The 12,138-nt window shown below is 34.5% G+C and overlaps 2 protein-coding genes across 8 annotated transcripts in view; both read right to left on the bottom strand.

Annotated features, from left to right (window-relative positions):
* The window catches only part of grb14 (growth factor receptor-bound protein 14), an 85,843-nt gene extending 78,833 nt beyond the window's left edge, over window positions 1-7,010 (bottom strand). Inside the window, exon 1 of one of the 3 annotated variants that reach the window (XM_084121830.1) lies at window positions 6,937-7,010. The gene's annotated coding sequence lies outside the window, so the exon portion shown is untranslated. Of the gene's footprint in view, window positions 1-1,864; window positions 1,952-6,726; window positions 6,821-6,936 lie in introns of those variants that run through there. The other 2 variants (XM_084121829.1, XM_084121828.1) reach the window with 2 other exon arrangements.
* Window positions 7,011-7,955: 945 nt separating this feature from the next.
* cobll1b (cordon-bleu WH2 repeat protein-like 1b) overlaps window positions 7,956-12,138 on the bottom strand; it is a 51,953-nt gene continuing 47,770 nt past the window's right edge. For 3 of the 5 annotated variants that reach the window (XM_084122859.1, XM_084122863.1, XM_084122860.1), the window contains 2 exons: window positions 10,772-10,897; window positions 7,956-9,317 (listed from right to left, as the gene is read on the bottom strand). In XM_084122859.1, the coding sequence (XP_083978985.1) occupies window positions 9,243-9,317; window positions 10,772-10,897 (201 nt within the window). In that variant the 3' untranslated portion in view covers window positions 7,956-9,242. The remainder of the gene's footprint in view (window positions 9,318-10,771; window positions 10,898-12,138) is intronic. The other 2 variants (XM_084122861.1, XM_084122862.1) reach the window with 2 other exon arrangements.

The following is a 12,138-nucleotide window of genomic DNA, read 5'->3' as shown; positions in this document are numbered from 1 at the left end:
GCATAACAGAAGAACATGTATAGTTAAACTTGATGAAGTGCTATTGGAAGACATGTTGTCATAGCTTCTTGGTACATAACGGCTACCGTAGTTGCAACACGCATTTGAAAAAGCGAGGCGCTAGAGAGCACTATTCGTTTGAATGCAAAATACAATTTCACTACCCATCTCTGGAGTTCTCGCGAGAGCACAAATTGAATTTGCTCAGCGAATTACTCTGGCGTCGAGTAATGATGCTCATTAACTATGCCCTTGTATCCGAGCTGCACCAATCACATCGGGTTATCTGATATAGGCGGGCCAGAGGCGAGCTAAACAGAAGACGACAGTCATTAGTAAACATTGCAAGATGGCTATGGATGAACACCAGTTGTTTGAAACGGCTTTGGCCGCTACAATGAACGAGTTAGACTTGGCTTTTAATCTAAAAGAGGAACAGAAGACGGCGCTCGAATCCTTCCTTTGCAAGAAGGACGTTTTCACTGTTTTGCCGACCGGATACAGCAAGAGTCTAATCTACCAGTTAGCTCCGCTGGTAGCTGGGGCTTATTGTGATTGGTCGTAGTGTTATCCAATTGCGTGCAGTGAGATTTTCAAATGCATGCTTGGTGCCGCCCCTCAAGCTGGGCGAGTTTCATTAGTCGATGCCAGACCCTTAATCTTTCAGATTTGGGTCTGGATTTCCAGGCTACAATTTCACCGCAAGATGGGAGAAATTCCTACACAGTGTACCTTTAAGACAATAAGATGGAATTTTAGAGATAATTAAAAAGATTTTAAAGCCAGCATGAAACTATATTTAATGCACCTTCTTGCTCTTATTGTGCTCAAATAAATTCCACTCCATTCTGGTAGTAACATCAACTTTTCATGATCCAATCGATTCCTGATGGATAAACTGAACGTCTAGTCTGCATTTTATCACAGTTTCACTCAGCAATACATGAGATTACAGCAGCAAAATATGGAAAAAGCTTATGGAAGGATAGATATGAAAGCAGTCTAAATACTGTTTCCTTTTGTCTGAATTCCATGCTAATCTTTTTAATGGCAGAATGATAAGACAGTCTGTTTAATAAAGCCGGTTACATAACCCTCAACAAGTCATATCATTCAATCAGGCAATCTTTTATCAGGAGATAAACGGAAAGTCTTTGAATACTAACTAAGAATGCAACAATCTCAAAAATGAACCTATGAAATATTGATAGGTAGACTTCAGATTGCTGCTCTGACAGAAGTCGCTCTAAAGTCTCGCTTTCAGGGAAAAGATGTCTTTATTTTCTCGTAGACAGCCATGAGATTCAACAAAGAGCAAATTGAGACTTTAGAGATTTCAGAAGAAAAAAAAAACCCTCTTGTACATCTCCTGTGCTTTAAAAGAGAGCAATAGAGGGCAACAGTCGAGTTATGGAAGTATAAACTGAAATTTTTTTTTATTTGATTATGCTGTTCGCAATGCTTCATGGGGTTGTAGTTCTTTCTATCACTAATAATTTTTTGCTTCAAATCAAAGTTTGTAATGTTATGATTCACCTTGTATCTGGTTGGTTTGGTTCATGGCTTATAATGCTTTAACAAATAAATGTATTAATTTTTTTATCCCAATGGGAGAAAGGAATGGAAAAAATACTTCTGAAACCAACGCTGTTAAAAAGTACTTCATATGATTTTCCTCTAGGCTTTGCATAGCCTATTGGATCCATACATCTATAATTGTGGAGAATATTACAGTAAATTAAATAATATAAAATGATGTACAATAAGGGCAGCATTGAAAAAGGCTGTTACAATACATTATTCTTTCACACATAATTATTTTACAAAATCACACCTAAATGAGTTTATGAGAAATCACACTTACATGAGTTTAATAATCCACAAAACCTGGTGTGAATCAGCAGTTTCTGTCTTGAGCAATTCCACCTGTGCTTTACAAAGGCACACTGATAACACGAAACCAACTTAATAGAGAAATCCTGTAGAATGTGTTTACTTTGCATTGGAATACGCTTCTTTCATTACGTCAGATCGGTTTATTGGTCTTGTTTCAAGTTCGGGTCATTCCTGTTATGCAGCAACGCTCTACAGTAACTTAAACAAAAAGGCTTTAGTAAGTAGGATAGTTAGTAGGCTATTCATTAATGTATTCCATAAAATATACATCAGACTTCATAAGTATGATCTGCATGGTGAGACACTTCAGCTAAATAATTATATATGACTTGATTGTTTACATAACGTAAAAAAAAAAAAAATAAAAATAAAAAAATAATAATAATAAAAAACAGGATGGAAATAAAGAGATCAAGTTAGAGCTTAACATTTTTTATTTATTTATTTTTTATTTTATTTTTTAAATGGATCCAATCCTACCAACCCAAAAGAATACATCACATCCATTAATAATACTCACAAATGTTTGCGCTGATGTTTTCCCTCCAAAATGATGTCACTTCCTGGAGGATGATGGCATTAAGGAAGTGGCTTTTGTTAGTTAAAAGGATTTGGATGGAAAATAATATTGAGGGCACAGAAATATTTGTAAAATTATTACGGATTAAAACGATATCAAGAAAATGTTTTGTCAGAAACATTTTGCTGTGAGAAAAGAAAACATGGAATATTTCTTAGTCAACATGAATAAACTAACAACGAGCAATACATTTGTTACAGTATTTATTGATCTTTGTTAATGCTAGTTAATAAAAATTCAGCATTGTTTGTTAATGTTAGTTCTCAGTGCATTAACTAATGTTAACAAATACAACCTTTGATGTTAATAATGTATAAGTAAATGCTGAAACTAATATTATTAACTAAGATTAACAAACGCTGTAGAAGTATTGTTCATTCTTAGTTCATGTTAACTAAACTAGTAATTAAACCTTATTGTAAAGTGAATTGCCTCAATTCAATTTTTCTCATGAAAACTCACTTAACTGTGATATTATGATATTATTCATCTTTACAAACTGTGTCTTTATCAATATTTTATTCAAAATAAGGCTATGGAAAGTCACTGCATGACAGGAATGACCCGTTTCATGTTCCTAAATAATCCCACGGGAGTGACGGCTCATTGGCAGTCAAAAGACAAAAAACGCCTGACTCTCTTTCCAAAATATTTCTAGGCCTGATTTGTTTTTTATAGTCCTGAAATACAGAGCACATTTACTGCATGTAAAAGTTCTTTGTGAGAAGAAGCGACGCTCCGTGAAACCAGTTGCTTGTGTCAATGCTTTGCAGGGAACCGGTTGAGGAGTGACTATCACATGGTCTTTTCATTTAAGCACATGAACCAGCGTCACACAAAAGACTCGCAGGACATACAAGAGCAGATAATTATAGCCTCGAACCATCACTACAATCACTGCATTCACTCTGTAATGTGGCATTAACATGCAATCTTGTTACTAACACACACTTGTGTTAGTCGACCAGCCAGGCGGAGCCACGAAGACCGGAGCGAGTCTGTGCGGTTTCTGTTACAGAGACAGACTAACGGTTTGAGCTCTCTTGATCAAAGCCAAATATAATCGCTATTTTTTCAAAATCAACAGCATATATATATATATATATAAATAACAAATCAATTAAGAAATATAATAATTATAGTAACAATATCATTATATTTATTTATTTGTTTAATTTTTAAAATGTAAATAATAATACAAATATTATTGTATTTTTTTATTGATTTGTTTTTAGAATTTAAATAAAAATAATAATTATTACACTGTAACAAAAAGTAGCTGCCTTAAATTAAGTACAATCAACTTGAACGTTTAAGTTATTTCAACTTAAATTAAATTAAACTGACTTCAAAAATTTGTTGAATCTTGCATAACATAAAAAAAGAAAAATTGCTCAACTTATTTTGATGTTAAAGAAACATATGTTGTCATAACTTATTGATCATATCATTTTTGACAGTGTATTTCTATGATTTATTTTTTGTAATTTAAATAATAATCATTATAAAATTATTATAATTATATTTCTTTATTGATTTAATTATTATAATTTTAAAAAATAATACTAATTATTAATATTATATTTATTTATCAATTTGTTTAATATTGATCAAATTAATACTTTATTAGCCGGTTGTCCTGCATCCTCAATAAACAATCTACAGTTAGTCCAAAATGCAGCTGCTAGAGTTCTTACTAGATCAAGTAAATATGATCATATAACACCGATTTTATCATCACTACATTGGCTACCTATAAAGTTCCGTATTAATTATAAGGTATTGCTACTGACTTATAAAGCCCTAAACGGCTTAGCTTCAGTCTATTTAACGGATCTTCTATCGCCCTATAATCCATCGCGCTCTTTAAGATCAATAAATTCTAGGCTTTTGGTCATACCTAGGATATCCAGATCCACCAAAGGAGGGAGAGCATTTTCACATTTAGCTCCGAAACTCTGGAATAGTCTTCCTGATACTGTTCGTTGCTCGGACTCGCTCTCCCAGTTTAAAACTAGATTAAAGACGCATCTTTTCGGCCAGGCATTCATATAATATTGTTAATCTTACAGTTCAAACTACAATCCGGCCTCTAGTTCATAAATGCCAGAGGAGAACTGGCCCCGACTGAGCCTGGGTTCTCCCAAGGTTTTTTTTTTCTCCATTAGGTCACCTGATGGAGTTTTAGGACACCATTAGGTCACTTGATGGAGTTTTTTCAGTTCCTTGCCACTGTTGCCTTTGGCTTGCTCAGTTGGGGATATTTTGGGGATATTTAATTTTATTCGATCAATCAATAAATTCCACTAGAAACAAACCTTGTTGTATTATTTTATTTTAATTTAATACTGTGAAGCTGCTTTGATACAATCTGTATTGTGAAAAGCGCTATACAAATATACTTGATTTGATTTGATCATTTAAATAATAATCATAATGAATATTATTATTATTATATTTCATTATTCATTTTTTTATAATAAAATAATAATAATTATAAAAATATATTATTACTACAATAATAATGTTTTGCGGTAAAATACATTTGTATTATTATTACTTTCACTGAATTCTGTCCTTTTGAAGCATATGAATGCTTTCGTGCCTTAAAGGCGGGCTCTAGCATTTCAGATAAAATGATCTCAACTGGTAATAAAAGTATGTTGGTGACACTTTATTTTGATGGTCCCATTTATACATTGTATCAAATTTAACTTTGCAACTACATGTCAACTATAACTCTCATTAGAGTATTACTAGACTGTCTGCTTAATATCTGCTAATCCTTTATTCTGATGCTCCTCAACAGACATTATAATCACTAGAAGTAACTTTGCAACTACAGTACATGTCAAGTTATTCTACGAACTCTAACCCTACCAGTCTACTAACAGTCTACTAATACTCTAATGAGAGTTATGTAGATGCAAAGTTACTTATAGTCAACAGAATGTCTAAAAGTGTTAATCAAAATAAAGTGTAACCAGTATGTTCTGTGAATATGCATGTGTGTAATTTTCTATTTAATGTAATATGATCTGGACGTACTCCATTTAACATCGTCAGGGTCATCAGAAAAGCATTCAGAATGGATTTAAAAGATTTGAATCTCATTAAATAAATTAAAATCTCCATAATTACACCGAATTAGATCCGCCCTCAGCGCTTCAAGGACACGCCCTCTTTCCGAAACCACACCCTCCAAAGACATGTCAGACAACCACAAATCAGCTAAGCCAAACTCATACAATTATTAGTTGGCAGAAGGACAAAAAAAAAAAAAAAAAAAATCTGATTGCCTAAAACTCTTTTTAGCTTTGAAGAGTCGATGCTGTCACAGAAACAGATGAGATATTCATGTGTTTATTATTAGGCCTATTGTTTAAGATATCATGTTAAAAATGTCCCTTATGAATAAAAGATATCACATATTTCTGTAAAATTACTCATAAGGAACATTTCATGCATGCAGTTTGAAAAATAAATAAATAAATAAATAACCTTTGACATACTTTTGCTGCTTTACAACACTGCTATTTCGTTCAAGATATGCAAATCTAGATTCTTCAGAAACTGGTATGAATATTGACTGACAGGGTTAGGGTTAATGTTAGGGTATCTTAAAATTTAAACATCACTTACTTTACCCTCAAGTTGTTCCAAACCACTGAACACAACATAAGATATTTTGATGTTGGTAACCAGACAGTTGATGGTAGCCACTGACTTTTATAGTAGGAAAAAAAAAATACTATGGACGTCTGGTTTTTGTGTTCAAAAGAAGAAAGAAACTCATACAGGTTTGGAACAACATGAGTGTGAGTAAATGATGTCATTTTCCTTTTTGTGTGAACTGTCCCTTTAAATCGTCGCCTGCACTTCTCTGTCTGACAGAAGGTGGCGGTAGTTCAAGGGCCACTTTTACCTCAGAGCACTTTATCTTCTAATAAAACTCCAAACTGTTCAAATAAAATCCCGTAAATCTGCAGCATGCATTAAAATAAATATGCAACTAAATAGCATATTGCTATAAATGTAAATAGGCCTGGTAAATGGCACAACTTGTTGTTATAATGACTGACAGGATTCCTTAATTGATCTGACTTAGTTAAAGGGAAAATCCTGAAATAACTCGTGTATATTAATTAAGAGTTTGTTTATAAAACGAAAGCATGACACATATAAACGCATAGCTATATCTCATTGCACAAAATCATGTAGTCCTTATAGTAATGTTAAATAACACTTACGAGTCGCTTCTCGTCCAGAACAGCAGCTGTGCGCGCGAGTAGTTGTTTTGCTGACATATGCATATTTCACACACTACAGTACAGTACACTGTGTTACTGTACCGTGTTAAAGAGTGTCCCTGCCAAGCCTAAGATCCTTCAGATCGCACTTTAGTGTCGCATTTGAAGGCGTTGTGCTCGTACAGTCATGTGTGTTATCTGGCTCTGTACCTGCTTCTGCTCCGCGCGCGCTCCTGCGGCTCCAAACGCGACGTCACGATACTGAGCTGACACACACACACACACACACGCACGAAGCGCGAGGATGCAATCTGATGTGCTCGTCTAAACAGAGAGAGAGAGAGAGAGAGAGAGAGAGAGAGAGAGAGAGAGAATACAATAAAGCAAGAGGTAGAAAATCCAAGAAAGAGATGAAGGAAATGCAAGAAAAGCTGAAAGGAAATGCAAGAAAGATTAGGAAAAGGCAGAAAAGATCTTTTAAAGAAAGATGAAGAAAATGTAAGTAGACAATGAAGAAATTGCAAGGCAGAGAAGAGAGGCTAAAATATAAAAAATGAAAGTTGAAGAAATGCAAGATTAATAAAATAAATAAATAATGTACATGCAAATGAAAGATGAAGAAAATGTAAGAAAGATGAATAAATTGCAAGACCGAAAATGCAAGGGGATGAAAATGCAAAAAAAAAAAAAAAAAAGCAAGATGAAGAAAATGCAAGAAAAGAAAGCAGAAGTAAATGCAAGAGATAAAAAAAAAATAAAAAAAAAGTGAACAGAAAAAAAAAATTAACATCCAGCTAAAAGAATGAAAGGAAGATTAAGAAAATGTAAGAAAAGAAAGATTAATAAATTGCAAGACCAAAAATGCAAGGGATGAAAATGCAAGAAAAGAAAGATTAAGAAAATGCAAGAAATGAAAAGAAAAAAATAAAGACACTGTGAGACAAAGGTCTGAAAACAAGAAATATAAGAACATTTTAATAAAAAAATGGGGAAATTGCAGAGAGAAAGAAAGAAAGAAAGAAAGAAAGAAAGAAAGAAAGAAAGAAAGAAAGAAAGAAAGAAAGAAAGAAAGAAAGAAAGAAAGAAAGAAAGAAAGAAAGAAAGAAAGAAAGAAAGAAAGAAAGAAAGAAAGGGAATATTTTCTTCGACAGATGCCTTTTTGATGGTCACACACTTTCAGATCAGAATAATATCTGATCATTTCTTTATCAGTGTTGTAGCTACTGAATGGCATGTTCCTCCACACCGCTCCATTAAACCTTTATTGATGACAAACTGACAATATCCTCCACTGAACAGAATCTTCCATGAATGACACAAATACATATAATAATATACATATAATAAAGTGTCAGTCAAGTCAGTGTCGGATTGCTGTAATTGCTCCCTGTAAGTAAACACAACTACTTTATAGTGTTCACTACGTGGCTGAAATAAGACTTATCACACACTGACATCCTCACAGCATCAAAAACATAAAAAAATAACACAATCAGAGGATACAAACTTTTAAAAGTCAGTTATACTTTAATACAGAAAAGAGAGGAGAGTTGAATTCAAATGATACAGCAGTTTTCTCCTCAGAAGAAATGAAAAGCCCAGTGTTTTCTGTCTTGGCAACAGCTCTGATTAATCATTTGTTGTTGTGGGATCCAGAAAACTGTTCAATTTCATAGCATATTATTATTTAAACGTACTATAATTGCAGCCCATAATTAACGATACAGTCTGTACTAATGCTTGGCAAGGGATTAAGGATCAGGTGTGACTGAAGACGTTTCAGTACCATTTCTATCGGCTAATAATTACATAAATCAAATCTATAATAATTTAAACAAAATTAGGCCTCAAAATAGATCAGAGCATTTTCTTTCACATCTGCCTATTTACAAATTCATAATTCATATGTCAAGAAACAACACAAAAATACATTTTTAATATATGATAACATCATTAGGATCTCTGTTATTTTTTTATTGAGAGGGGAAAGTGTAACAGATATTAAGAAAAAAACTGAAATGTCCATCTGAAGAATAAATTAAAACTATAGTTCATCTCCACGCTATTTGAACAATCATAATTCATTTTTTATTACAAGAATAATTCACTCAACAAAAAAAAAAAAAGAGAGAAAAAATAATAATTCCTTTTTGTCCTTTTAGGAGCTTGAAAGATATGATATGGTCACTCTTAAGTGTTTATTTTTTTATTTATATTTATTTTATATTATATTATATGTAAGGCGTGTTGTGGCTAATAAAAAACTGCTGTGTGAAGAAAAACAAGAAAAATAAAATAAATGATACAGCACACTGTGAAGGTGAAAGACTGCGCTCTACACAGTTCTGTCCAGATCCAGATAAAAAGTACAGAAAGTCTTCTGATTTGTGAAACACCTAAAAATCATGATATTCTAATTACTGCAAAAAAAAAAAAAAAAAAAAAAATCTGAAGACAGAAGATTTTCTCATGACCTGCAGAATGTTTGAGGATTCTGTCAATGAAGGATTAATGCTTCACTCTTCCGCTGAATGAAACACTTCCGATATTCCCTTCAATGAAGGAGACGGTGCTAAAGATGCTTCAGACCCCTGTGGACAAAAGAAGATCACAAACAAACTTTACAACTAACAAATAACTTTTGTAAATGATTCGTCAGTTATTGATGGTGTGGTACATAAAGGACCTTTAAAGGGTAACTCTCGCCAAAATTGAACCTAGGCTCTTTTTGTTAATCTACCCGAGGCAAACTTTCGTTTAAAAGCATAATTAGAATGGAAACGCCTCTTTTAAGTTTGACCGTATTTTCGTTTTCGGTCAACTTGCCTTTTGAATGGGAGTGCTTGGGGCACGACTATGATAGCATCAAAAATCGCTATTTTTAAAACACTAAGAAGGCTCGACACAACATGAAACTGTGCTGGAAGTATCACCAGCGGCTCGACACATGAACTCCAGCATTGAGAACATTGTTTGTGTACACAGAGTTTACTAAAAAGAAAGATTTTGTACGACTCTCTTTATTAGTTAGTGTTTTATGGTGGCTGGAAATTTGTCAGTCGTAGTCGATCTCCGGATGCAACGTAATGAACTGATTCCATCTTTACTCTCCTCATGTTAAGATGCATTCGGAGATTCTTTTATAAAACTTCAAAACCTTTCTTTTTAGTAAACTCTGTGTACACAAACAATGTTCTCAATGCTCGAGTTCATGTGTCGAGCCTCTGGTGATACTTCCAGCACAGTTTCATGTTGTGTCGAGCCTTCTTAGTGTTTTAAAAATAGCCATTTTGATGCTATCATAGAAGTGCCCCAAGCACTCCCATTCAAAAGGCAATTTGACCGAAAACGAAAATACGGTCAAACTTAAAAGTGGCGTTTCCATTCTAATTATGCTTTTACACAAAAGTTCGACTCGGGTAGATTAACAAAAAGACCCTAGGTTGCATTTTGGCGAGAGTTACCCTTTAAAGTAGGGGTGTCACAATATATCGCAATAAAAAAAATGTAACAATTTGTATCGTGGATAGTTCATGTGTTTTCAGAGTTTTAGTGTCAGTACGACATTAAACTACTATATATAATGTTGAATAGAATGTATAATAATGCAATGGGGGAATATTTGTGTGTCCTGATAATGCCAAATGTCTTATGTTGTTACCAGTAAAAAGAGGCCTACATTATTTTAAATATACTGTATCTAGTCAGTGACAGAGTGCAAGCAAATTCGTCTAAATTAATCATTCTGCTTTCAGCTTCAGAATCCTGATTATTTTTATTCTGGTGTCTCTATTGTCCCGTGCATTGGGTTTCCAGCACCAAGTCCAAGCCTATTCATTTACACCCACAATGTAATATACAATTTAGCATTTTAATCAACAGCACATTTTTTGTTAACCTTTTATCATATGTCTTGGGAGTATCATAATAATATCATATCGCGAGTTCAGTATCGTGACACCCCTACTTTAAAGTGAAGGTTACTGTTTTATCAGGGTTTCTAAGTGGTTCAGCGATGGTTAGATCTAGAGTTAGATTCACTCACTGGTGACGCTTGAGTATTTCCAATCTTACATGTTCCCATGCCAGCATCCCGGGAGGAGCTCGGCTCTGCTGTGTGTGATGGGGCCTCTCTGGATCTCTCTGAGCCTCCTCCTCTATTGTCTGTCACCTGTGGTCCACAGGGGGGGAAGAAAACACACAATACACACTGAGCATGATGAGCACTAGGCAGGCACAGGGTCCGAGAAAAGAGACACTGCTGGTTCTGCGTCACGCGCATAAATCACATGAAGAAGACACAGACCGTTCCACTGTACTCCCGCTGACAGACACTCACACATACATTACAAAGACTACATTCACTCACACATAGACACATGCATGTGCATAAAATAATGCATTTACACTCTCTGTAAATATGCACTAGTTTGAAAATTAAGGAGGGCAATATGGCTGAATTTTTTTTTATATTTCATTATATATTATTATCATTAACAATGTGCTCTAAGCGATGTCACACGTTTTTTAGGCCGAAACATTTTTTGTCACATCCAGCAAACATCTCCTCACTATCCGCTAGCTGCCCGTCCCCTGAACACACTGTAAAAAAACGCGGTCTCTGTAGACAGCCCAGGCTCCACAAACGGCAACAAAAACCAACTGGCCCAGCCTGGACCACGAAACATAACAAACAGTGTTCCAGCCAATCACAGACAAGAATGATTTGGGGATGGGGGTGGGGCGTTAGTGTTCGTGCACATGAAGGGGGGTGTGGGGAGTGGAGGAGAAGCATGAAGAGGGAAGTTAGCTAGAGGAGAGATGTCCTAGACAACGACAACGACTAACGTTAGAATTATATTCTCTTGAATTTTGATGTGGCCGACACACAACAAAAAGAGACGACGTTCCGATAAACAAATAGCAAAGAAGAGTCCTGAGTCCCGAAAAGCACGAAAGGAGGGGGAGGGGACGGGATGAGGAGTAGGGAGGGTCGAGCTAGCCTCCGTTTTGTATAACAATACTTCGAACGTCAACAAGAAGTGACGTCACCCAACATCGCTTAGAGCACCTTTAACTAAATATGATTTTAAAATACATTTTTCCCCCCTTTTGTAAATTACACTACTGTTCCAAAGTTTTGGGTCAGATTTGTTTTTGTGTTTTTGAAATAAGTCTCTTCTGCTCACCAAGGCTCCATTTATTTAATCAAAAATACAGTAAAAACAGTAATATTAATTTGTGAAATAATATTACAATTCACAATAACAAATTTTCTATTTTAATATATTTTAAAATATAATTTATTCCTGTGATGTAAATCAGAATTTTCAGCGTCATTACTCCAGTCTTCAGAGTCACATGATCCTTCAGGAATCATTCTAATATGATGATTTGCTGCTCAGGAAACAT

This window comes from Abramis brama (assembly GCF_963993115.1).
Source record: "Abramis brama genome assembly, chromosome: 8".
In the NCBI taxonomy this organism is placed as follows: domain Eukaryota; kingdom Metazoa; phylum Chordata; class Actinopteri; order Cypriniformes; family Leuciscidae; genus Abramis; species Abramis brama.
This window is presented reverse-complemented; position numbering and strand designations above follow the sequence as displayed.